Source organism: Manacus candei, unplaced genomic scaffold, assembly GCF_025592945.1.
Source record: "Manacus candei isolate 608988 ecotype Guabito, Panama unplaced genomic scaffold, ASM2559294v1 h1tg000082l, whole genome shotgun sequence".
Classification (NCBI taxonomy): Eukaryota; Metazoa; Chordata; class Aves; order Passeriformes; family Pipridae; genus Manacus; species Manacus candei.
Genome location: NW_026138130.1, coordinates 205,506 through 230,595, shown reverse-complemented (window position 1 = coordinate 230,595; position 25,090 = coordinate 205,506). Strand labels below are relative to the sequence as shown.

At 56.7% G+C, this 25,090-nt stretch overlaps 2 protein-coding genes across 4 annotated transcripts in view; both read left to right on the top strand.

The window, feature by feature from the left end:
• NCKIPSD (NCK interacting protein with SH3 domain) overlaps positions 1 to 5,950 on the top strand; it is a 51,277-nt gene extending 45,327 nt beyond the window's left edge. Inside the window, exons 10-13 of the mRNA XM_051811314.1 lie at positions 397 to 525; positions 1,896 to 1,988; positions 3,540 to 3,712; positions 4,264 to 5,950. Coding sequence (XP_051667274.1) covers positions 397 to 525; positions 1,896 to 1,988; positions 3,540 to 3,712; positions 4,264 to 4,467 — 599 coding nt within the window. The 3' untranslated portion in view covers positions 4,468 to 5,950. The remainder of the gene's footprint in view (positions 1 to 396; positions 526 to 1,895; positions 1,989 to 3,539; positions 3,713 to 4,263) is intronic.
• Positions 5,951 to 9,990: 4,040 nt separating this feature from the next.
• CELSR3 (cadherin EGF LAG seven-pass G-type receptor 3) overlaps positions 9,991 to 25,090 on the top strand; it is a 31,972-nt gene continuing 16,872 nt past the window's right edge. For all 3 annotated transcript variants that reach the window (XR_007908299.1, XM_051811307.1, XM_051811306.1), the window contains exons 1-11: positions 9,991 to 13,166; positions 19,221 to 19,853; positions 21,367 to 21,589; positions 21,952 to 22,067; positions 22,457 to 22,545; positions 22,926 to 23,083; positions 23,280 to 23,443; positions 23,903 to 24,028; positions 24,205 to 24,374; positions 24,583 to 24,768; positions 24,916 to 25,026. Coding sequence is in view for 2 of the 3 variants with exons in the window: in XM_051811307.1 (XP_051667267.1) it covers positions 10,055 to 13,166; positions 19,221 to 19,853; positions 21,367 to 21,589; positions 21,952 to 22,067; positions 22,457 to 22,545; positions 22,926 to 23,083; positions 23,280 to 23,443; positions 23,903 to 24,028; positions 24,205 to 24,374; positions 24,583 to 24,768; positions 24,916 to 25,026 (5,088 nt within the window). In the remaining variant the exon portion in view is untranslated. The remainder of the gene's footprint in view (positions 13,167 to 19,220; positions 19,854 to 21,366; positions 21,590 to 21,951; positions 22,068 to 22,456; positions 22,546 to 22,925; positions 23,084 to 23,279; positions 23,444 to 23,902; positions 24,029 to 24,204; positions 24,375 to 24,582; positions 24,769 to 24,915; positions 25,027 to 25,090) is intronic.

Genomic DNA, 25,090 nt, shown 5'->3' with positions numbered 1-25,090 from the left:
TAGATTATTAGGTTTTTTTTTTTAAATAGATTAATTAAACCAGTGGTCAAGAATACAAATCTTTTCCTACCTTGAAGCCTTCACTGACAGCAGTGGTGCTGAAACAGTTAGAGCAGGATTTGGTGTTTTATTTACTCAAAAAAAATTGCCAATGGGGGAACAAATTTCACTGTTCCCTTGCACCATGGACAGTTCTCTGAGCCACTTGTCTCTTACACAAAGACACTTCAGTGGTCTGTCTAGTCCACTTGTAGGGCTGTTCATTCCCTGGAGGCTGACATTAGCACTCCACTAATGGTTTTCAAGCATAAAAGCACAGAGAAGGGGTCTGTGTATGGTCCCTTGTTGCTTGGTTTATTTTCACTGTGCTGTAAATGCCCCTTTCTCTTTGTGCAGAACATCTCAACTCTCAGTTTGTGCAATTCCTGCTGGATGTGATTGAGGATGGGCTGCCCTCGGACACCACTGACCAGCTGCCTGACTTATTTGTCAACGTCCTTCTGGCCTTCAATCTCCACATTCCAGGTTGAATTGGTGCTGCTCTGCCTTGGCAGGATTTCAGTGGTCTGGAGTGATGGTGTGAAGAATGGGGAGGGAGAATCTCACTGGGTCTTGATGGTGCTGTAACCACCCCTCCAGCTCCCCCAGTCTTGGGCACTACACTGTGTTTAAATATGGTGCAGAATCCTAGAGGAAAATATGGTCATGAGGACAGGCAGTGCATCAAGTCCCTAGAGAAGGGCACTTGCCCTCAACCTGCCTGTGTGTTTTGAATCCTGTTGGAAGATTGGAGTGTAGTTCCAGGTCCTGCTAAAAAAGGCCACTCCTTAACCCAGAGTCTCCTGTTGCTCCCAGTTGTTCTGTTTCTCTTGTTCTGCTTCATGGCTTTATCCTTGACTTTGTGAAGACAGGGGAGGATAAAGCAGTGATGACGTGTCCAGTAATTTACCTGTTATTTTGAATTGCGCATCATTAAAATTTATGTGAAAGTTTCTAATTTCATGTGAAAGTTGATTGCACGGAGACTGATTAAGTATATCTCTGCTGCTTTCATTCATTACCCCTTCCCACACTTACCCATATCCTCGCTGGCTGCAGTAATTAGGCAGTAATGCATGACAGGCAGTGTGTTTCTGGGGATTATTGCCCACCTGGGGCGTAGCCGAGAGCAGTGACTTGTTCTCTGTTGCTAAGAACGTGTTAAATGATGTTCTGGTTGCTTATTAGTGGATTGAATTTTTTATTCCTCTGTCTGTAAGATTCATCTATTGTGCAGTTCAGTGGTGCAGCATTAGTTCAAAAACTCTTCTAAAACCATATTATATCGATGCCCTTCAATATAAAGGATCCTGAGGCACTTTGCAGCCTGTGAAATATTACAGATCACAGAAATAGTCAATGCTGTGCTGTTTGTGTGATTCTGAGTGCACACACACACACATGTTATGGTCTGTTAGGGTAAATGTATTTTAGTTATAGTAAATCACCCCCAAAGCAGGCTAGGGGACAGTTCCTAGAAGAAGTCTTCAGCCCACACCCTTGCACAGTTGAGTGCTGGGAAGGACTTTTCCCTTCTGGGATGCTCTTGGGACCCTTCTTAAGAGAAATTTCAAGACTAAGTTCCAGCAGGGTTAGGTTTAGGGAGCCCACGTGGGAATCATGTACAGAGAAAGCACCAAGGCCCAAGTGTTTCATGTGCTGTTTCCAGATTTACTTCACCTTCCCTCTCCCTGCCCATCCACTCTGTGGGGCTGAAACTTTTCATACCCCTGATAGACTATGGTTCCCCAAAGCTCCCCAGAGCACTGATGTGAAATAGGATCCCCCCATTATGTGTTTTTATTACCATGGTCTTCAGGAAACAAAGGGATGTGCTAAACAGGTTTCTTGCTCAGTTCCAGAACACAGTGTGATCATGACTACAATAAGCAAGCACTCGAATGTCAAGACTTTCACAGAGAAGCTGCTGCTGCTGCTGAACAGAGGAGGTGAGTGTTTGTGGCACTCTTGTGTGTGCCTGGCAGGGGGTGCAGCTCATGTTGGCTCAGGGAGACAAGCCTGGTGCTCATTATGGGGTGGGATGTCAGGGATGCAGGTAGCTGAGGACCTGTCAGCTCAGGCAGGATGTGCTGCTTCCAGGTGAGTTTGTGAGGGTGACAGTCTGCACTGTTGAGGATGGAGCTGCACAAGGAATAAGGTGATGCTGATGGCATGTAGGAAGAGGGGAGTGGCCTCTGGGCTGCGGTTTCCATGTACTCCTGGGTCAGATCAGCCCCACCTCACAGCATGGCCAGCTGCCACCTGGGCAAGCTCTTGTCTGGGAGGAAGACTGGTCCCGGGCCACTTCTGTCCTTGGACAGGCAGGACTCAGTGAGTGCTGGCACACAAACCTCAGCCAGTGCTGGCAATCATTTGCCTTGAGGGAGAGATCCAGAGGGAGCTGTTGCCTTCCGAAATGCTGCCTAGAGTGCAACTTTGCATTTCGGAATCACCAGCAGAGGGTTAGCATTGTGTGGGATCCAGGCATGGAATGAAATCCACTGCACCTCAGAGCTGTTGCAGAGCAGATTGCTGGAAAGCTGGAGATCTCCATGGGAAGAGCAGTGCCAGGTCTTTCAGCCTGCGCTGCACGACACTGTTGTGCTTTTTAATACCTTCTGGAGCACAGGGGCTTTGCTGCCTGAGATTCATTTTGTTGATTTGCTGGAAATAACTCATCCTGGGACGCTTGCAGCTCATCTTACGCTGGCTTTAGTTCTCTTTGGGGTAACAAATCACTGTCTCCACACTATATCAGCTTGAGGGCAGCCGGCACCTCAGTGCTCTTCTGTCTGGCCTCGTCCCAAAGCCTTTGTTTAGCCCTTTCCCTGCCAGAATCCCTGCAGGGATCACCTTACAGTGAGGAGCTGGGTGAAGAAAGAGGGGGGGACCACAACCTAATGAAGATGCTTCTCTTTTTGCCTGCCTTCCTGACAACTGCTGGCAGGGCTGCAGTGGCCCAGAGCCCTCATGAGGTGTGCAGGGATGTGTTTTGGAAGAGAACAGGATGTGGTGACTCATTTAAACTTGGAAGTGTTTCTTTTCTTGCTTCTGGGACAGTACTAGCCTGGTCTCTGGTGAAAGCTTAATTTTGGTACAGGCTCTGATGTGCTTTTCAGAGGGGTCATTGGACCAGACTTAATAAACCAGGGAGAAAAAGAGTGGTGGCTGTTGAGCAAAGAGGGGAGGCACTGAGAGGCAATGTGCTAATGAGCTCTCACCTGGGATGGTAGGTGAGACATAAACAGTCATTAATGCTAATCATAATGAGTTTGGTCTCATCTTGGTACCCTGCAGAGCTTCCATCCTGATTACACACCTTCGTGCAAGGCACTGAGGTCTGCGGGCATGAATCTCTTCATGGGCAGGGAGGGCCAGGATGAGGGCAGGGCAGCCTCTTCTCCAGAGCCAAAGGGTCTAATGAAGGGATGTGCTCTGAAGATGGAGGAGGGGGGCAATGGGGAGCATGTGGCTTAGCACAGTCTCTCTGCCTCCCCCAGATGATCCAGTTTGCATCTTCAAGCATCAACCTCAGCCACCACACTCCGTGCTGAAGTTTCTGCAGGACATCTTTGCCAGCAAGGACACAGCCAGCATCTTCTATCACACAGACATGATGGTCCTGATAGACATCCTGGTGCGGCAGATTGCTGATCTCTCCCCAGGAGACAAGGTGCTCACACCAGCCCATGGGCACTGGGGAAGGGAGCACAGTCCCAAAGCAGGTGTTTCTCCTGGCCCCCTGTAGGGCTTCCTGCTGCAGGCAAGAACGGAGTCTTGAGCACAATGTTTCTGGGTGCTCAAATCAACCTTGAGAGCTGAGGAAAAAGGGGGGATTTATCCTGCCCAGCCATAGGCATATTAGAAAGAAAGATCTTCCAGGCTTCTGGTGGTCTGCAGCCCAGAGATCTTTGGGAATAGGGACCCTCTGTGAGTAGTAGAAGTAGGAGGAACCTCTCTGGTTTGGTATCGCAAGAGGCAGGGGATGTGCACGTGTTTGAGGGTGGGTGAGGAGCAGCACTGGGTTGCTGTGGGAAAAGCAGAGTTTTCCATAGTTACTAATAAGCCTTAAGGAAAAGCAGGTGCCTCTGGAGTCGTGCTCTGGTTGGTGGAGCAGCAGCAGCTCTTCCTGTGCTCGTGCTGCACTGGAGGCTGGCATGCTTGTTTATCTCACTTTAAATCTTTCACTGTGCTCTGTGGTTTCTCTCCCCTCCCACTTGGCAGCTGAGGATGGAGTATCTGTCTCTGATGCACGCCATCATCCGCTCCACGCCCTATCTGCAGCACCAGCACCGCCTCGCTGACCTGCAGGGCATCCTGCAGCGCATCCTGGGCGAGGAGGAGGAGGACCAGCAGTGCCAGATGGACAAACTGATCATCCTGGAGATTTACAAGGAGTTCCCAGAAATCTCTCCCGGTACCAGCTAATGCTCCTCAGCTTGGACTGGAGTTTGAACCACTTGGATCGATGACGTCTCTTGTTGACACTTTCTCCCCGTTCCCTCCCAGTACAGCTCATACCTTATATCCCTCTGTGCGAGGCCTAAGGTTGGGACAGCGTTCACCGGCCCTTTAGAAACGCCAGTGGCAGAAAGGGCATGTGGTGCCCCCAGGGCCTGGTGCCCGGGGCAGTTGGAGTGGGAAGGGCGCTGGCGCGTGGTTTTCCTGCAAGGCTCGGGCAGGAGCTATTTGGGCAGCTGGTGTTAGTGGGAAGGGCAGAGAGCTTGCGGGGGGCTTAGCAGCCAGTGGGGGGGTGTGTTTAGCTGCACTGGTGTCCCAAGGTCCTGAAGAGAAAGGCCTTTGCCTTAGAGTATTACTTCTTTTCCATGTGCATCTCTCTCCCTGCAGTGACCAAGTGGAGTCTGCTGGTGCTTGGAAGAAGCTTTCGTAACATCTGTTTTGTTTTCTGCTGCTAGTGCCAATGTGCTGCAGCCCTGCCAAGGGAAGGTAGCTGCTCGCTGTCTAACGCCTCGTCTAGTGAGCCTTTCACTTCCTCCTGGCCCTCAGCTTTGCCTCTAGGCAGCAGCCCACCTTGGGTCACGGAGGTCTTACCCCAGCAGCTGCTTTTTTCAATCTGCTTTCTATAGTGATGTTTAAATTTGAATTTCTTGCACACTGTGGCAGCCTAGAAGTAACAGCCGTGTGGATGATGCTGCCTTTAGGAAGCCCTTGGCCCAGACACAGCACAAAGACGTGTCCTGCCAAGTGAAAGCTGCCGCTTGCCAGCCCTCTCGCAGCGTTGCCCGCGAGCAGAGGGGCTGCCTGCGGGCAGGTGTGCTCTGTTCATGAAGCGTGTGGATTTCTTGCCTTGAGCTTCATAGTAGCTCTGCCTCGCTGCCCTCCCTCTCCCCATGGCAGCACTCGGAGGCAGTGTGAGCCTGGTGTCCAGTAGCTGTTTGTGACTACGCTAAGTGTGGGGAACCCTTATTTATATTTCCTTTAGGTTTCTAGTAAATGGGATTAACCTATTTGCCTGTTAGAGATAGTCACACACACTAATGTGGGTCTCTTAGATATTTGTGTGCGCAGTCTGGTCACTCTCTGTCCCTAGGTCTTCCTTTGCAGTACCCAATGTAGGAGCAGTTGGAAAGTGGAACTGGAAATACCGGGGACTTTTTTTTTTATTTACTTTTTTTTTTTTTTGTTAACTTGAGGTGATGACATGAGCTCTGCTCTGCAGGCCTGGACTGGCCACTGGGGCAGTGATGCTTGGGAACAGAGGGGATTGGCTTGGCAGCCAAGGGAGGCAAGGACCTCCTGAAGTCAGCCTGGGAATGCCCAAGCTTAATAACCACCCTAGTAGAGAAACCTATTTTTTCCCCTGTAAAAATGTATGAATGTCAAAAGGGATCCTGTATTTTCTTAAACACTAAGTGTAACCTGCAGAGGAATAAAAATGTCTTAAACTGGATTTCTGTGAGCGTAGCCCTGCCTGCCCTGCCCTGTCATGGGGAAACCAAAGTGGTGGGGGGACTTGGGTGCCTGCTGCCCACTGAGGCAAAGCAGTGGATGCTGACATCCAAATGGGGGTAACCCAGTAGTTCTCCCACACTCACCTTCTTGCCTTGTGTTTTTCTGCCATGTTGCTGGCCAACAAGGAGTGGTGCAGGGCAGCAGCCCTTGCTGTAGGGGCACAGCCATCATTCCTGGGGGCCTGCCCAGTGTGGCTGTTCCAGATTAAGGGTTTGGCAGAGCTGGACTCAGCAGTTCGCTCCCTGCAAGGCACACGCAGCCTCAGCCGGCTCCCAGCGGAGCTGCCGAGGCAGCGAGCCCGGGCAGGAAGGGTTTAATGGTCTGTATCAAGTGCTAATGAATTGCTTTGGCTGCGGATGTCTGCTCCCAAACCTCAGCCCTGCGTGTGCAGCTTTGGGGGTGCCTGGGATGGCTAGGGGTGTGTGTGGTGGGAGGGCAGTGGGAGCTGGGTAAAGCACTGCCTTGGCAGCAGGGAAGCTGGTCTATGTGCTGAGGGAGCCAGCCAGGCAGTGGGCTCAGCCCTGGCCAGGGGTAGGGGTGTAAATGCCAGGTGCAAGCTGTGCCACTCCAAACATGAGGACAGCATCAAGCACAGCTGCCTGCAGAAATGGGGCCAGGGCTGCGTCCCAGCTCCTGACTCTTTGACTCATGTTTCCTAAGTGTCCCGGCGTGTGGCCTCGAAGTGTGTCAAGCTGCACACCTGGGGAGAATCACAACACAAGGGCTGCCAGCACTCTGTGGTGTCTCCCCTACAGTGGCTCCTCTCTGCCCCATTGCTCTGTGCAGCGCATGGTTGCATGTCCCCCTCAGCCAACCTTGGCTTGTTTCTGAGTGCTGCTGGGGCTTGTTGGCCCGTGCCCTGCTGCCGTGCTGGGATGTTCCTCTGGCACTTGCCCTCGGTGACGCAGCCCAGGCTTTGCTGTGCCAGGCAAACCCAGCAGCAGCAGAACCCAAGGCTGTGCTTGCCAGGAGCCTGGACTGGCAGAGCCGGTGCCTCCTGTCGGTATCCCTGAGCCATTGCCGTCCCTGGGGTCACTCACCCTGTGTCCCAGCTGCACAGCTGCATGACATTTGCACCACCACCCTGCTGCCACTGCAGCCAGGTCTGGAAGAGCTGGGGGGGAGCTCGCTGTGGGGATCCCAGGGGAAAGCTGTACCCACTGCCCAGGAAAGGCCTTTGCACATTGCAGGAAATTGAACTGCAGTGTGTAAACTCAGCTTGCTCAGCGGTTCCTGCTCTCCATGTAAGTGACACACTTGAGATTGTTAGCTGTAATAGGGTGCTATTAGAGCACTGTCTCCGTGTATTGGTGTGTTTTTATTGTGGTGCAACAGTGAAGGGAGTTGGGGGGCTCGCGTGGGGGGAGAGATGCGTTGCCTGTGACTTGCGCTTCTGCTTTATTGTCTGGAATGATTCAATTACAACTATTTTGTGGCAGTAATACCCTGATAATTTTCTCTTCCTCCCCTCAGCTGTCAGCTGGGCAATTAGAACAAATAAACTTGAAAGCCTTCATTACTTTTAAAAAGTATTGCCTCTCTCCTGATTCAGTTTCTTGATGGTACATCTCCAGTTTGAGGGGGCATGATGGATGATCCAGCCAGCATGTTCCTGTTGCACACGGGTGATGTGCTGCCCTCTGTTAGATGAGGTTTCTCAGGTGAGCTGTGTGTGGGGCCGGGGCTGCTCTGGCATCAGCCTAATGGCACCAGGAGGGCTCAGGTGGGTGCTTGGGGGTCTGGAGCAGAGAATGTAAATCTGGTGCACCACACCTGCACAGCTGGCATGGCTTCAGCCCCATCAGTGCTGGTGCTGGACCAGTCAAGCCAGAGATGTTTTGTGGTGGCTGAGGAGTTAATCACAGCAGATGCCAGTCCCAGGAGTTTATAAATTAACATGCCCGTGTCTCTGGAGGCTTAGAAATCCACTCCCAGGGACTATCAGCCCTGAGCATTGTGTAAGCACCAGGGGAACTTCTTTTCAGCACATGCTGAGCTGGGCTGGCCACCACTTTAGGGCTTGCTTGTTTCCCATAGTGGTCCTAAAACCCATACTCACTACAAGCTCTAGGGTAAGGAAGAGCCCTGCCTGCCCTGCCCACCCCATGGCTGCCCAGGTGATGGCCAAGCCTTGGCTTCTTCATGGGTGATGGTGTTGGAAGACACCAGCCCCACGTGGAAAGCAACCAGCCATGAGGATGATGCAGGGTGATTTGGGGACATGTTGGGTGTGCTGCAGACCCCACGTTGTGTTCGCTCAGTTTCCACCCTGGGAGTGGAAGCCTGCTTGCTGTCAAACCCCCGATCAGTGGGCAGCATGTGCTCATCCCACCCCCTCATCTACATTAACAATAATTTCTAGGGGACCATCTGTCACTGTCAGTGGAACCAAAGGTGGGTAAGAGCTGGTGGTGGTCGTGGTTGGGGGGGGAGCACAGGAACATGGGGCATCAGCAGAGGCAAGGCACTGGTGACATCAGGATTCAGCGCTGCAGCTAGAGCAGCTGGAGCAGAGGGCACCAGCATGGCAGTGGCAGCTGGACACCCTCGAGGTCCCCAGACCTGCTGTGTCCTGGGGCCAGCATGTCCCTCTGACCCCCTCCTCACTGTGCAGATGGCCTGTGCTGTCCAAAGCAGTGTGTGGCTCCCAAGCCACCACTTGGATTTCTGCCAAGGGACTGGGGGACCTTGCACAGCCTTGTGTGGTTTCCTGCGGGATGGGAGAGTTGTTGGAGAGTGGGCGTGGCTCCTGCTGTGCTGGGAGTGATGGCTGAGCAGCGAAGTCCCATCTCCCCAGTCTGAATCCATCTCGCTGTTAGTTTGTGAGGTTTTTGGGGAGCTATGCAGGGGCTGCACAAGGGCTGCTCCCCAGCCTACCTACCTCAAACCAGAGCCCATCCAGCACAGTGGCACAGGGGGCTCTTGCAGCCCCCTTGGAGGTGGGATGTGCACAGAGGCACTGTGTGTCTCATGTACTCCCTGCCTTTCCCTACCCCATCCTAAATTCCCCCCCATCTCCCAGATTTGCCCTATTTTCCTCCCTGACAGTTCTTTCTTCCCTAGCGTTCACCCCAGTGTGCCCTCTCCTTCAAAAGGACGTGTACAAAGGTGTCCCCCCACTGTGGCATGGAACGCTAATGAGGACTTAAACCCCTGCTATTCCTAAACCTATTACAAGCTCCAGTGGATTAGGCTGCGATATTAGTTGATTGAGATCAAACCAACAGCTAAGTTATGAGGCTGATGAGCTAATGACCCACCCTGGTGCAAGGGCTCCAAACTGAACTCTCCTTGGAAAAATGTTGGTTACATTTGGCTTTTTTTTTTTTTTTTTTTTTTTTAATCACGGATGCAGGAAGAAAAACGTGCGACTTTCTCGCTGGTGCTGATGCTTCACCTGGTGGCGGCTGAGGTCCGCGTTGGGAAAAGGAGTGGAACAGCTAAACCCGCGCCACCCTGGGGGAGCAGCCTGGCCCTGGGGGCGCTGGTGGCGGCACAAGGACCGTGCTGGTGCAGGGGCAGCGCCGCAGCAGCGGGTCGGCGGGGTCAGCAGGTGTGTGCTGTGTCATGTCACGGTGTCGGTGTTTACGGGCCCTGCGCTTTTGGTAGGGAAGCTCCGGGAGCCCCTCGCCCGGGGCTGGCCGGTGTCAGCCCCCCCGCCACAGCCGTGCCCGGCACCGCGGGGCTCACACCTCGCTGCAGGGCGGGCAGGGGCAGGGCTGGCACCGGCAGGCACGAGTCCCCGCCCGGTGCCCGGTGTCCCCGCCCGGTGCCCGGTGTCCCCCAGGCGCGAGCGCAGCCCCAGGGCCGCGGAGCCGCCGCCGCCCGCTGTCCCTCGCCCAAGATGGCGGCGCGGGGCGGGCAGGGGCGGGCGGGGGCGCGGCGGGGCGGGGCGGCGGGAGCCATGTTGGGGCTGCGGGAGGAGCCACCGCCTCCCCCGGCAGCGGCGGCGGCGGTGGGGCGGGGGGCGGCCGGCGCTGAGCGGGGGCGGCGCCGAGCCCACCGCCGTGCGCCCGGGCCGGGCGGCGGCCGCCGAGGCACCATGGCGGCGGCGGAGGAGCGGGTGGCTGCCCCGAGCCGCCGCCGCTGCTGCTGCTGCCGCCGCCGCCACCACCGGGGGCTGCTGCTGGTGCTACTGCCGCTGCTGCTGCTCCCTTTGTTCCCCCCCGGGCTGGGGGCCGCCGCGCCGCCGGGCTGGGGGCCGCCGGCCCCCGGGGGCAGCCCCTCCGCCGTGCCGTGCCGGGCGGCGGCCGCGCCCCCGGGGCTGCCCCGCCGCCGGTCCCCGCCGCGCTGCCCGCCCCGCGCCGTCCCGCCGCGCCCGCTGCCCTTGTCCCCGGCGCCGGGCTCGGGGCGGCGGAGCCGGCGCGCAGCCCCGAACCGCCACCCGCTGTTCCCCCAGTACAACTACCAGGTGGAGGTGGCGGAGAACCAGCCGGCGGGGACGGCGGTGGTGGCAGTGGCGGCCCAGGACCCCGACGGGGGCGAGGCGGGGCGGCTGGTGTACTCCATGGACGCGCTGATGAACAGCCGCTCGCGGGAGCTCTTCAGCATCGACCCGCGGGACGGGCTCATCTCCACCACCCAGGCCCTGGACCGCGAGAGCATGGACCTGCACTACTTCCGAGTGACGGCCACCGACCACGGGGTGCCCCGGCTCTCCGCCACCACCATGGTGGCCATCGCCGTGGCCGACCGCAACGACCACGACCCCGTCTTCGAGCAGGGCGAGTATCGGGAGACCATCCGGGAGAACGTGGAGGAGGGATACCCCATCCTGCAGCTGCGGGCCACGGACGTCGACTCCCCGCCCAACGCCAACATCCGCTACCGCTTTGTCAATGAACGGGCTGCCCATGACGTCTTTGAGATTGACCCCCGCTCCGGCCTCATCACCACCAGCGGGCCTGTGGACAGGGAGAAGATGGAGAGGTACTCACTTGTGGTGGAAGCCAACGACCAGGGAAGGGAACCGGGGCCCCGCTCTGCCACAGTCAAGGTCTACATCACAGTCCTTGATGAGAACGACAACATCCCTCAGTTCAGTGAGAAGCGCTACATTGTCCAAGTGAGAGAGGATATACGGCCCCACACTGAGATCCTGCGCGTCACCGCCACGGACCTGGACAAGGACAACAACGCACTGGTACACTACAACATTATCAGTGGGAACAGCCGGGGCCAGTTCTCCATCGACAGTGTCACTGGGGAGATACAGGTGGTGGCCCCGCTGGATTTTGAGGTGGAGCGGGAGTATGCCCTGAGGATCCGGGCACAGGACGCGGGGCGTCCTCCCCTTTCTAACAACACTGGCATGGCCAGTATCCAGGTGGTGGACATCAATGACCATGCCCCCATTTTTGTCAGCACCCCTTTTCAAATCTCTGTCCTGGAGAATGCTCCCCTCGGCCACTCTGTCATCCACATCCAGGCCGTGGATGCGGACTACGGGGAGAACTCACGCCTGGAGTACAAACTGACAGGGGTCTCTGCTGACACACCCTTTGTGGTGAACAGTGCCACGGGGTGGATCACGGTCAGTGGGCCCTTGGACCGGGAGTCAGTCGAGCACTATTTTTTTGGAGTAGAGGCTCGTGACCATGGCTCTCCGTCTTTATCCGCCTCGGCCAGCGTCACCATCACTGTCATGGATGTCAATGACAACCGCCCCGAGTTTACCCAGAAGGAGTACTTCATCCGCCTGAACGAGGATGCAGCTGTGGGAACCAGCGTCCTCAGCGTCACAGCAATCGACCGGGATGTGAACAGTGCCATCACCTACCAGATCACGGGAGGCAACACGAGGAACCGCTTCTCCATCAGCACCCAAGGTGGGATAGGGCTCATCACTCTGTCTCTACCACTGGACTACAAGCAGGAGAGGCGCTACGTGCTCACCGTGACAGCCTCTGATCGCACCCTGCGTGACAACTGCCACGTTCACATCAATATCACCGATGCCAACACCCACCGGCCTGTGTTCCAGAGTGCCCACTACTCTGTGAGCATCAACGAGGACCGGCCTGTGGGCAGCACCGTGGTGGTGATCAGCGCCACAGATGATGACGTGGGGGAAAACGCCCGCATCACGTACTACCTGGAAGACAACGTCCCTCAGTTTCGCATTGATCCAGACTCTGGGGCCATCACTCTCCAGGCAGAACTGGACTATGAGGACCAGGTCACGTACACATTGGCTATCACTGCCAAGGACAATGGGATCCCCCAGAAAGCGGACACCACGTACGTTGAAATCATGGTGAATGATGTTAATGACAATGCCCCCCAGTTCGTCAACCCTCATTACCAGGGCGTGATCTCTGAGGATGCGCCTCCCTTCACCAGCGTGCTCCAGATCTCTGCCACTGACCGGGATGCTCACACCAACGGGCGAGTGCAGTACACCTTCCAGAATGGGGAGGATGGAGATGGAGACTTCACGATAGAGCCCACCTCGGGGATCATTCGCACCGTCCGCAGGCTGGACCGAGAGAACGTTCCCGTCTACGAACTGACTGCGTATGCTGTGGACAGGGGCATCCCTCCTCAGCGAACTCCTGTCCACATCCAGGTCACCATTCAGGATGTGAATGACAATGCCCCCGTCTTTCCTGCTGAAGAGTTTGAGGTCTTGGTAAAGGAGAACAGCATCGTAGGCTCTGTGGTGGCCCAAATCACAGCTGTTGACCCAGATGAGGGACCCAACGCCCAGATCATGTACCAAATTGTGGAGGGCAACATCCCCGAGATATTCCAGATGGACATCTTTTCTGGGGAGCTCACAGCCTTGATAGACTTGGATTATGAGACAAAACCTGAGTACGTGATTGTAGTGCAGGCCACCTCTGCCCCTCTGGTCAGCAGAGCCACAGTCCACATCAAACTCATTGACCAGAACGACAACAGCCCTGTTCTCAAGAACTTCCAAATCCTGTTCAATAACTACGTGTCCAATAAGTCCAACACCTTCCCCTCAGGGATCATAGGGAAGGTCCCAGCGTATGACCCAGATGCATCTGACCGCCTCTTCTACACCTTTGAACGGGGAAATGAACTGCACTTGTTGATTGTAAATCAATCGAGCGGGGAGCTGAGGCTGAGCCGTAAGCTGGATAACAACCGTCCACTTGTGGCCTCCATGCTGGTGACTGTCACAGGTAGGGAGTGAAAAATCATTAAACCTTCAATGCAGTACCTAGGGGGAGCTCCACGCAGTCCCCCTTGGGGACCCCATTCTGTGTCAGGGACGGGTTGGGGACTAGCAACAAGATTTGGATTGGGAGTCCCTTCTAGTCAGGGAATACTACTGGAGTGGTGGGAAGGGTGGGAGTTGGAGGCAAGGTGCTGGGGAGTGCTCTGTAAAGGGGCTGAGGCTGGAGATGGTCTGCAAGAACAAAGCATCATTACTCAGGTGCGGGGATCGCTTGTAGCTGCGAGTGAGGCACTTTTGGAGGTGCTGTGGCCAGCCAGGCTGTGTTGTGTGCCATAGGTTGCTGGCCAGGCAGGCAGATAGTTCCCAGGAAGGCCAAGCTGCTGGCCCAGGGGCTGGTGCACTGCTTTGCTCCCAAGCCTGGGGTGTTCTTCTCCCTGCTGGGACTGAGTCTTCCTCCGACTTCGTGTGGGAGAGAGGGACTGAACTCAGTGTGAAGGGAACCCTCTTAAAAATACCCATCTGCTGGTAGCAAATGGTTCAGTCTCGATTCTGGCTGTGGCACCTGCCAACACCTGCACTTCTAAAGCCTGGTACTACCTTTCTGTGGCCAACTTATTGTTGCCAGGGACAGCTGCGACAAACCTGAGCACAGTGCTCGGAACTCTTGCCTAGTGTGTGTTGTCGGAGTATCCAAATGCAAATGCTAGTGGTAGCTGCCGGGATGGCTTTGCGGAGTATTGGGGTCCCCTCTAGCCCAGCTGAGGACAGGGCAAAGATGGACCTAGGGCCTTGCCTGTCAGCAAGTGGGGTTTGGACCTGGAGCTCCCAGAGTCTGACGTTTGCCTTCACCATCAGCCTTTCTTTGCTGGCGGATGTGTGATTGGAAATGGAGGCGTCTGTCCATCGCTGAACCGTGGAGTGGCTCTGGGGGAGGGAGGGCAACAGCCCTCTCCTGAGGGGCCAAGCACCGAGTTACCAAGAGTGCCTGGGGAGCCGTACGCTAAATCATGATGCTCCCCCGACCATCGGCTACCAGGTGCCCTCCCTTTTACCTCTCTCTATCCGGCTTATTCAGTGAGAGGAGGATCTTTTTCAAAAGATGGAGCGAGGGCTTTAAGAGGAGACCTGTTCAAGGCAATCCTGTATGGGCAGCACCAGCCGAGCGGTGGGCTGGGGCTCTGTGGGGGCTAATTGTAGCCGCAGGGCTGGCCGAGAGCGGGTGCAGGCGCACACATGCCCGTCGCTGGAGATGGGGGGTGGTTTTGACCTTTCCAGCTTCTGCCCCAGTGTGTTTATGCAAGCCCTGCCTCCTCACACACTTAACCCTGCACAAAGGCAGGAGACAATCACATCCCCAAGTCCTGTATCGAGCCGCCTCGCGGCAAGGGGGCCCTTGCAATTAGAATGTCGTCATCTTCCAGTGGGAAGGGAGAATGGGAGAGGTGTGCTCATGAAGGAAGGGGGAAGATGGAAGGGGAAGAGCCGTTTCGGGGAGGGAAGAGAGACACTGGAAACCAGGCCTTTTGTTGGCTTTGGTGTTGGCTGTGGAGGTGGAAGTCTGGTTTGGTTTTTCTGTCTTTGTTGTTGGAAGCCCCCCGCCCAGCTGGCAGCTCTGTCAGCCCCACGCTGTCGCTGCGTGCAGAGGGAGGGTTGGTTTACAGAGCTGGCAGCCAGGACATTCAGACCCGGCTGCATTGTTTGCCCCGGGCACAGCACCATGTCGGAGCACCTTCCTGCTGCTGGAAGGCAGCAGTAGCACCTAGGTGGGTACCCCAAGGTCAGCATCCAAGGAGGGAGTGGCTTCTTTGCCTACCTGTGAGCTTTATCACCCCTTTGGGGGAGGCTGGATCCCCCTAAAACACAGGGCAAGGGGCCCTTCTGCCTGCCTGCCTACAAACTGTGTGTATCCTTAGCTCAGTCCCTTGTAGGAGACAGAGAAGACTTGGGCCATCACAAACCAGTGCCTTTTCAGTGGGACTGACAGCCCCAAAACTGACCCCAGCTTCTCACAGGTGTGTGGACACCTATGGCTGCTAAAATCTGCTCTTGACTGCTGAGGATGCAGGACAGCAGGGTGGAGGGGCCAGCACTACTGTGTGAAATCAGGACAGTGTAGGAGACTGACATCATGTTGACTTTGAACCATTTCAGACTAGTTTCTCTGGGCCTGGTGGCAAGGGTGGAGGCTCAGCTGTGGGACAGTGACGTTCTTCCTCTGTGCTGGGTGACGGGAGCCTGATTTATTTCCAAGATCTCTTAACTGGTAAAGTATCATCAAAATGTTGAAAGGTCTGCCAAAGCCCTTCAGCAGCGGTGAGGAATGTTCACCATACCCATACTCATCTCCTTCTTTCCTGACTTCTCCCTTTGGACATGTTTTACTGCTCCTCAGCTGCAAACGTGAAAGCCACCCTGTCTGTCCCCAGAACACCCTCACTGTCCCTAGGGTGGCCACTGCAGGCAGAGTGGTGGCTTTCACTCTCTTGGACACTGTCTCTGCCACTCAGAACAGGACAGGCAGTGATACATTGGAGCCTATTTGTGAGCTTCTGGTCCCCACAAGTGAGGGACGGGATCAGGGAGGTTGTTTGAGCTGAGCTGCCTTCTTCCCAATCCCTAGAGCTTCCTGAGAGGTCGAAGGCCCAACCATTTGCTGTAGGGGAAGAGGAACCTCTGCTAGTGACTCGGTGGCTCTTGGAGTGGGAGTGTTGGCTGGAGTCCATGCCTCATGCCACACAGCAGGCTGAGATGTTGCCCAGGGATCCAGGGAGCCACTGGCAGCACAAAGGAACAGGAGAGATGGGCTCTCACTCTGGCAGACCCAGGAGGGCAGTGGTTGGCAGTGGTTGGCAGACCTGCTCCCTGCAAAAGGTTTCTAGTACAAGCCTAGATGTCCATTCCCAGACTGACAGTGCAGCTTCCCAGGAGGAGTCTGCTGTCCATCCTGCTCTCCAGACAGAGCTCTTCTTTCTTTAGCTTTGGTGCTTTTGAAGCTGCTAATTGTCAGTCTTGGAAGTGCAAACACAATGCTGCCCAGCACAGGGGTTAGAGCCCCTTGTCCCTTTTCCCTGCTCCATTCCCTGTAGCCATGTTTCTAGGACTCCTCACTCTGCTGCATGAATATTCACCAGGCACCAGCTCTCCAGCCATAGGATTTAATCAGAAAGGCTGAGCATTTGTGATTAAAATGCCTCCCATGGGGGGTCAGCGCCTCCAGCCAGCTTTGGGCTTTCTTCTGGTTGCCTTTTTTTTTGCTTTCCCCATTTGCAGCGGGTCATTCTCTTAACCATCTGCTTCTCCTTGCACGGAGCTGAGGTTGGAGGCAGCCCTGGATGTGATGCTGAGGTGGGACAGTGTGTTATGGGGAGCTTACTGAGGAGGGCTGTGGGGCTGGAGCTGGCTCCAGCTCCACATTGCTGTGGGGAAATGGGAAGGGGGTGCTTGGCTTTCCTGCCATGGGCTGGGCAATGCCAAAGGCATCAGGCACCCTGCAGGCCACCTTCTTCTCCAGGCACAGCCTCCTTGCTCCTTGGAGGCATTGCTAGCCCCTGGCCTGCCCCAGGACTCGGCATCGTGTCAGCCAAGGCCTAATAACAGCCATAAATCAGGCAGATGTCTGGGCACTGAGCAGCCCTTGGGGAGAGAGAGAGCTGTCCCCAGGGCCTCATGGCTGCTTCCGGGTGAACTATGAGCCAAAGAGAGGAGGGGGGAGGGAGCTGGGCTTGGGCTGAGCTCACCCTTGCCTTGGCCAGAGAAGCAAACTGTGAGGAGGGGACAAAGGGAGAGGAGGGGGAGCTGGGACATGACCCAGCTGTGTGCTAAGAAGGAAGCTGGTGAAAAAGTGGTGGCATCCCGGGGTGCTCCAACATCAAGTGGCCCCTCAGGGAGGGACACCAGGCTGATGGTGGGTTGGGGAGCATCTTATGCCAAATGCCACTGAGTCAGGCTTGTGGCTTTCCTCTCACTCCTGCCCCTCAAGGTCTGGGTGATCTTGGCACCCCATGAGCCTCTCGCAAAGAGAAGGTGCCTTGGGGATGCAGGTGATGATGCCAGCTCCTTGCCCTGAGCCCAGGCAGGTCTAAATCTGCTGGCATGTCCAGCCAGGTGCCAGATAGAGCCATTTAGTAACTGCTGCTCGTGCTGCCCTCCATGTCAGAGCTGGCAGGGTGTCACACGGAGGGGTGGTTTCTCACCTTGCTTCCATGTGGGGTGGGAGCAGTTTGATTTCAGAGAGAAGCACCCCCCCCTTTCCTGCAGGAGATTAGCTCCTGGGTGACTGCACTGGCACGCTGCTCCCCCAGCCTGGAGCGAGCCTTATCTCCAGAGCAGCAGTCCCGGTGTGCAGGCTGGTGCTTGCGCGGGAATTTGCAGGGTCGCCAGAAAGCTTTCACCTTCTGAAGAGCAGAAGAGAGAGGCGGGAAGAAAAGGAGACGTTACAATCTTTAAATCCTCCTGCACTGCAAACTTCAAATAGGGCTGAGGGAAATCAAAAGGCTTTGCAGCACAGCAGCCGTTGGAAGAGGGGAACAGTAAAGGCACCTTTGCTCATGAGGCTTGGAACTGGGGCATGGATGGGGGAACGGGTGGCTGGCATTTGCACTCCTGGTCCTTGTTGGGACTGGGGCTGACCAGGGTGCCAGGAAACCTGCTGCCTTTTGTGCCTCCATGTGCTGGGTTGGAGGAGGTGAAGCACATAGGGGATGTTGCAGCAAGGCTTGGGATCCAGGATTAGTCCTGGTAGTCACTATTGAGATGTGAGTGTGAGTGTTGTCTTGGTATGATGATGGAGAGCCAGGTTTCCAAGGAAATGTGGGGGTTTAGGGCTCTCAGGTGGATGTGGGGGGGGAGATGGGAACAACAGGTGACAGCTATGTGCTGCTGATGCCCATGGGGCACCAGCTTTGGGCTGCTGTCAATGGGCTGGAAGATGGATTGCCTCATTTCAGGAGCAGAGAGGTTCCTGATGAGCCTCATTGAACATTTCTGGGGCCACAGATGTTGGTGTGGTCCTTGCTTTGCTATGCTGAAGGCTGGCTCTGCCTGCCAGAGCCTGTGCTGGGGCTAGAGGGCCCAGAAGAAGCAGAACAGGAGAAAGGAGGCATCCTGGGGGCAGCAGACAGGCTTCTCCCTGCTGTGTGTCTGGCAAAAGCTTCTAGCAGAGGTGTCCAGGGTGGCCTGGTGGGGGGGACATATGACCCTCCAAGGTAGCAGGATCTGTTGGGTTACTGGGAGCTGGGTAGGTGGGGTGAGACAGGTGCCCCTGATCGCAGAACTGCTGGGGTGGGAGCTTTGAGCTGTGCTGTGTTGCCTGTGCCCCTGCAGCCTGAGCTGCTGCCTGTGAGTGCACCTGATGTGGGGCGGGTGAGCTGCTGCTGCTGGCCAAGGTCCTGGGAGAGAGCAGGCGGGCACGCCCCAGTGTCTGCATGCTCCTGTGCTCCTGCCTGGGAGATTGCGGGGTCCCAAAGGGAGGGAGTTTGTTTCCAAGGAAAATAGAGATTAAAGGGAATTAAACAAACCGGAGATGGACCGAGGGAGGAAGAGATGCTGAGCAGATGGTGGGAAGGGGGGAAGCAGGGAGACCAGCACAAAAGCCTGGGAGAGCCTGGAGGAGAGAAGAAGGAAACGGAAGGAGGAGAGCAGAGCGCAGGGAAAGGCAGCGTGGGGGAGGCAGACAGGGCACAGCAGGGAAGCAAAACACCCCTGGCCCTGGCATCGGCTTCTGTGTTTGCCAAACCTCCTGCTGGGACTTCCTTCTGTTCCTGAGCACCTTTGTTCCTCAGAGCTCAGTTTGCTGCCGAGATTCAGGACAGGGAGAAAACCTGAGAGTTCTCTCAGTGGAGAGGCTGATGGGAGGGAGAAGGTGCAGCCACACCAGCCACTCCCCCTCCAGCCCAGGTGGCACCCTGCTGGCCTCTGGGGCTGTGGCTCCAGGCTTCCTTAGCCGAGGACTCAGACCTGTCAAGGGCCACACTGGGGTGCAGGTCTCTGCTCTGGGGAGGGAGGGAGGAAACCCTCCAAGCGGCAGAAACCTGCAGTGTGTCCCTGTTCCCTCCAACAGATGGGATCCACAGTGTGACGGCCCAGTGCGTCCTGCGGGTGATCATCATCACGGAGGACATGTTGGCCAACAGCATTACGGTGCGGCTGGAGAACATGTGGCAGGAGCGGTTCCTCTCCCCGCTGCTGTCCACCTTCCTGGAAGGGGTGGCCACCGTGCTTGCGACGCCCAAGGAGGACATCTTCATCTTCAACATCCAGAACGACACGGACGTGGGCGGCACGGTGCTCAACGTCAGCTTCTCGGCCCTGGCGCCGCGGGGCGGGCGCTACTTCAGCTCGGAGGAGCTGCAGGAGCAGCTGTACATGAAGCGCATGGTGCTGACGGGCGCCTCCATGCTGGAGGTGCTGCCCTTCGATGACAACGTCTGCCTGCGGGAGCCCTGCCAGAACTACATGAAGTGCATCTCCGTCCTCAAGTTTGACAGCTCGGCCCCCTTCATCACCTCCCCCTCCACCCTCTTCAGGCCCATCCACCCCATCACTGGCCTGCGGTGCCGCTGCCCGCAGGGCTTCACCGGGGACTACTGTGAGACGGAGATCAACCTCTGCTACTCCAACCCCTGCCTGAATGGCGGGATCTGCACCCACAAGGAGGGGGGATACACCTGCGTTTGCCGCCAGCACTTCAGCGGTGAGTGCTGAGCTGGGGGACTGTGGGGGGACAGGTGGGCAGGTCCCTTGGCGTTGCTGTCACCGTGGCAGGGTGCTCTTCGCAGGAGGGCAGCGAGTGTCGGAGCCCAGCTCTCCGTGTTTCCATGGTGCTGGATGTGCAGGGCTGAGGTTGCCATAGAAATCTGTCTTGTTGGGAGGTGGCATGAAAGGCTCTTGGGGAGCCTTTTTCACAGAGCAGGAGGACTAAGCTGGACTGTGTTAGGCTGGGGCACAGGAGGCTTCTTGGCCATCCTCCATGCTAGCAGGCTCTGGGGCTATCTGAGCTGCTGGTGTGTACCTTGTGCTTCAGCTGGTCTGGCAGAGGTGTGGAGCCCACACTGGCCCCATGTGCAATGGGTAAGCTGCTGCCCACCCAGAACAGAAGGGGAGGCTGGACCTTGCTGCCCAACCAGGTAGGATCCGATCCAGGCAGATCTGGTGCTAGCTGTGGGGGACAAATTTCCAGTCCAGCCAGTGTCTTGTTGCCACAAGTCACCAGCAGGCTGTGGAGACCCATGTCTGGCAACTGTGGGAAAGGGGAGGTGGTCTGTGGCTACTGAGGAGGGATCCCCTGCCTTGCCCTTGCTGCTGGGAGGGAGCGGAGCAGCAGATGGCTGCCTCAGAGCTGCTCTCCTGTTGGTGGCTCCTGGTGAGATAAGCAGAGTCAGTGGTAATTAACCCCTAGCATTTGAAGCGTGAACAGCCATTAGCAGAAGGGTTAATGAGCTCATTTCCCTGTCACTTCATGCTTTCTCCTCATCCTCCTTGCGTGCCACAGAGCAAGTAGTGGGAGCAGTGCTGGGGTTGTAGGACTGCAGCTGAGTGTGCTATGGGGATAGCATGGGAAAAGGGGCTGGCTGGACCCCCTGCACTTGCACTGCTGAGCTGGCATGAGGCATCCCTGTTACCCATGGCAGCAAGGTGCAAGGATATTTGCTGTCCCTCATTTGACTGGTTTCCACTTGGCTTTTGCTCCTTATGTCAGAGCCTGCACACAGGGTTCGGAGGCACCTGGCAAGGGAGCTCAGTGGCACTGGGCTGTCCCCATACCCCAGAGACAGAACTATGATGCCTTCCCAGGCCTGTGTGGTGGCAGGGACCAAGGAAGTACTTTCTCCATTACCATGACTTCCTTGGCTTGTCCTTGCCTCTTCATCCTTAGGACTGTGCAACCCAGCGCCTGCTGTCCCATTCCCATGCCATACTGGATCCAACTTGCCCCTAAAGTCAGAGCTGGCATCCCATCCAGCCCAGTGGCTTGTGCTGCAGGGCTGGCAGTGGTAGCTCACTCACTGGCTACCTGTGGGGAACTGCTACTGTGGGGAACACCTGGGTGACACTTGGGTTGTCGTATCCTTTGTTGGCCCCCAGCTGCTCCACAGAGTCCTGTCCCTTGGCTGCCCTGCCCCAAACCTGACTGAGGTCTGCACTCCCGGGACAAGGATGAGTGGCCACTGCGCCCGTGTCCCAAGGCTCTTTCCTTGCTCCCCCAGGTGAGAACTGTGAAGTGGACAGCCGCTCGGGGCGGTGTGTGCCCGGTGTGTGCCGCAATGGTGGCACCTGCACCAACGCTGCCGACGGGGGCTTCCGCTGCCAGTGCCCGGCGGGCGGCTTCGAGATGCCCTTCTGCGAGGTGTCCACGCGCTCCTTCCCCCCGCGATCCTTCGTCATGTTCCGGGGCCTGCGCCAGCGCTTCCACTTCACCCTGGCCCTCTCGTGAGTGCTCTCCTTCCTCTGCTGGACACCAGTGTCCCTGGTTCACCTGGCCCTGCTCTGGTGGCTCTTGTGCACACTGGGCCAATATAGGGGCTGGCTGATGGTCTCCAGACTTGTGTGTTACTGGCTTTGCTTCCCCGTGGGGCTGCCATGGCACCTTTGACCAAAGGGCTCTGAATCTGCCCTGGCATCAACTCATCCCTCCCTTCAGTGCCTCAGACTTTCCATGTTGCCAGCTCACTGCCTCCCTGCTCAGGTCTCAGTGTCCCTGTGCTGGGATGCTGGTGCATGTCACAGGAGAGCGGGGATCTCCACGTGCTCCTTGCACACACTCTGCCTTCCTGCTTCCTCCCTTTCCCCAGGTTCAGCACTGTGGAGCCCAGTGGCCTCCTGCTCTACAATGGGCGCCTGAACGAGAGGCATGACTTCCTGGCAGTGGAGATCATCCAGGGGCAGGTCCAGCTGAAATACTCCACAGGTATGCTCAGCCCTGCCTCTTGTGGGATTGGTGTCACGGGAGCTGTGAGAAGGCCTGTGCTGAGCGGGGAGAGCAGAGTGCTACCCTGGATGGAGCTCATGCTCAGGGAGGCAGGGGTGAGAAGTGTTGGTGAGCATCACTGGATAACACAGGGGATGGGTGTGTATCTCAGGACCCTCCCTGGGCTCAGGAGTGCAAGTGCAGCAGTGCTTTGTGAGCACAAACCAGGACAAACCCTTTTGGGGTCTCTGCTGCTGTTCTGGCCCGTTATGTTACCACAAACTTCACAAGGCCATGGGCAGCACGGTGGGCTTGGTGCCTCAGGAAGGGCAGGCACATCTGAGGGCTGTCCAGCTTCCCTCAGCCTGCCATCATCCCTGTCTCCTCAGGAGAGTCCAGCACAGTGGTGAGCCCCTACCTGCCAGGGGGTGTGAGTGATGGGCAGTGGCACACGCTGCAGCTCCGCTACTACAACAAGGTACGTTTGGTTCTCTCTTACCACCAGTGAGTGGCTCTGGCTCTCCTGTTCTCTGAGGGAGGCTGTGGAGAGAAGGTAGAGGTGGTTTTCAGCCCTTTAGGGATGGATTCAGTGGAACAGGCAGCCAGGTGCAGGGGGACATTGACACTCAGGACAGCACTTGGAGGCTGCAGGAATGCTCTCCATGCAGTGTCCTTGCCCATGCCCCTCTCTGGTGCTGCTTGCTGGGCTCAGCCATAGGTGTCCCCCCTGCATTGCTCAAACCTCCAGCAGTGCAGCGGTGCCTGAGTCATGCTCAGGCCTTTCCTCGCTGTTGTGTGAACCCTTGAGTGCTTGGGTCTGGGGCACACGTGCTGCTGACGCCCTGCATTTACTTTCAGCCCAAGGTCAGCACCCTGGGGGTAGTGCAGGGCCCCTCCAAGGACAAGGTGGCCATCCTGACAATAGATGAATGCGATGCCTCGGTGGCCCTGCAGTTCGGCAGCGAGATTGGGAACTACTCCTGTGCTGCAGAAGGTGTGCAGACCAGCTCGAAGAAGTGAGTTCCTTGGAGACTGATGGGCACTGCTGTGGTGGGGAGAGGTCCCCTAAGGAGCCAACTCTTCACATCTGGGACCTTGGCTGTGTGTGCCTGTTCCCGAGGATGTCTGCTTCCCCGCCCCGTACACTGGGGAGCTGGCTGGGCCAGCCTGAGGTGCTGTAGCTCCTAACGCCCTGGGCTTCTGTTCCTGTAGGTCCCTGGATCTCACAGGTCCCTTACTCCTTGGAGGGGTCCCCAACCTTCCGGAAAACTTCCCCATCACTCACCGTGACTTTGTGGGATGCATGAGAGACCTGTATATTGACAGCAAACGCATCGACCTGGCCTCCTACATCGCCAACAACGGAACCACTGCAGGTGCCAGTGCCTCTGTCTGCTCCTGCCAGCCCCTGCCCTGGGAATTGCTCAGGCAGCAGCACTGCTGGGCTGTAGCAGCATCGTGGCAGCACAGCTGGAGCTGAGCAGCTTCCCACTGGGGAATGGGCCTTCCAGATCCTCCTAAATGAGCCAATGCCCACCTCAACTAATATTCTGGGAATGTCCCCTGATCCCAAGTGCAGAGCCTGCAGAGCTGGCCTGTCTGGGAGATGCTAGATAGTCAGCTCAGCTCTACACTGTCTTGATTCTGGCGTAAGGAGTAGTGACAGCCTTGACCCTCATCACTGAGCACACAGGGCCTGTGTGGAGAGACTAAGAGTCTGGGTTTACCCCTTTGGCAACCAGGGAAAAGGCTGGCAGGCTCTCCCCCTTTCCATGTGGGCTAGGGGGAGGTGGTGAGCGGGTTAATGCTGATACAGGTGACTTTGCTATCTCTAGGCTGTCACGCCAAGCACACGTTCTGCGACTCCAACCCCTGCAAGAACGGTGGCACTTGCTCTGTCAGCTGGGGAACCTACTCCTGCCTCTGTCCTGTTGGCTTCGGGGGCAAAGATTGCCACCACCGTGAGTGAGCGGGCACTGCTGGGCACAGGCAGGGTGGGTATGTGCAAGGTTGTGCTGGGGTTGCTGTGGAAGCAGAGTAAGGGATCTGTGTGAGCTGAACTAACTCTGTTGTCCCTGCACCTAGTGCTCCCTGTGAAGTACCTGTCCCTTCTCCTCACCTCCACTTTCCTTTCCAGCCATGCACCATGCCCACTATTTCCAGGGCAATAGTGTCCTGACCTGGGACTTCAAGACAGATGTGAAGATCTCAGTGCCGTGGTACCTGGGGCTGGCGTTTCGGACACGCCAGATGGATGGGGTGCTTCTGCAGGCCCATGCAGGCCAGTACACCACCCTGCTCTGCCAGGTAGGGACACAGCCTCAGCCTCTGTTGCTGTCTGCCCCAGGAGAGCAGGGGGACACTGCTCTCCCTGCTGGCTCCATCCCAAGCAGAGTGTGATTGTGGGGAGAGACATTTAGAGGGCTGGGTTTTCTTGGATAGGGGATAGGCAGGAAGCAGCCAGAGTTGGCACCGTCTTTGCTTACTGCTGGCGTTGCTGGTTGCCTCTCTGCAGCTGGCTGGGGGTCTGCTCTCCTTCATGGTGAGCAGGGGGTCCGGGCGCAGCACCAGCCTCCTCCTGGACCAGCTGCAGCTCAGTGATGGGAAATGGCACGACCTCCAGCTGGAGCTGCGGGACGTCCGCAGTGGGCGAGACTCGCGCTACGTCATCACCCTCACCCTGGACTTTGGGCTCTACCAGGTAGGTGCTGTTTGAGACCCTGGCACCAGGACAGGAACTGTAGGGGGTGCTTGGCAAACACAGGCCAGGCTGTGCCTCTGCACCCTCAGAGAGGGCTGGGGCAGGGCTGGTGCCGGTTGCCTCATGTTACTCCCTTTCCTTCTGCAGGATACAGTGGTCGTAGGAAATGAACTACATGGCCTGAAGGTGAAACACCTGCATGTGGGGGGAGTCCTGGGCTCTGGCGAGGTGCAGAACGGGCTGAGGGGCTGCATACAGGTGAGTCCATTGCTCTGATCCTTCCTCAGTGGATATGTTACTTGAAGGGGTGAAAACACAGGTC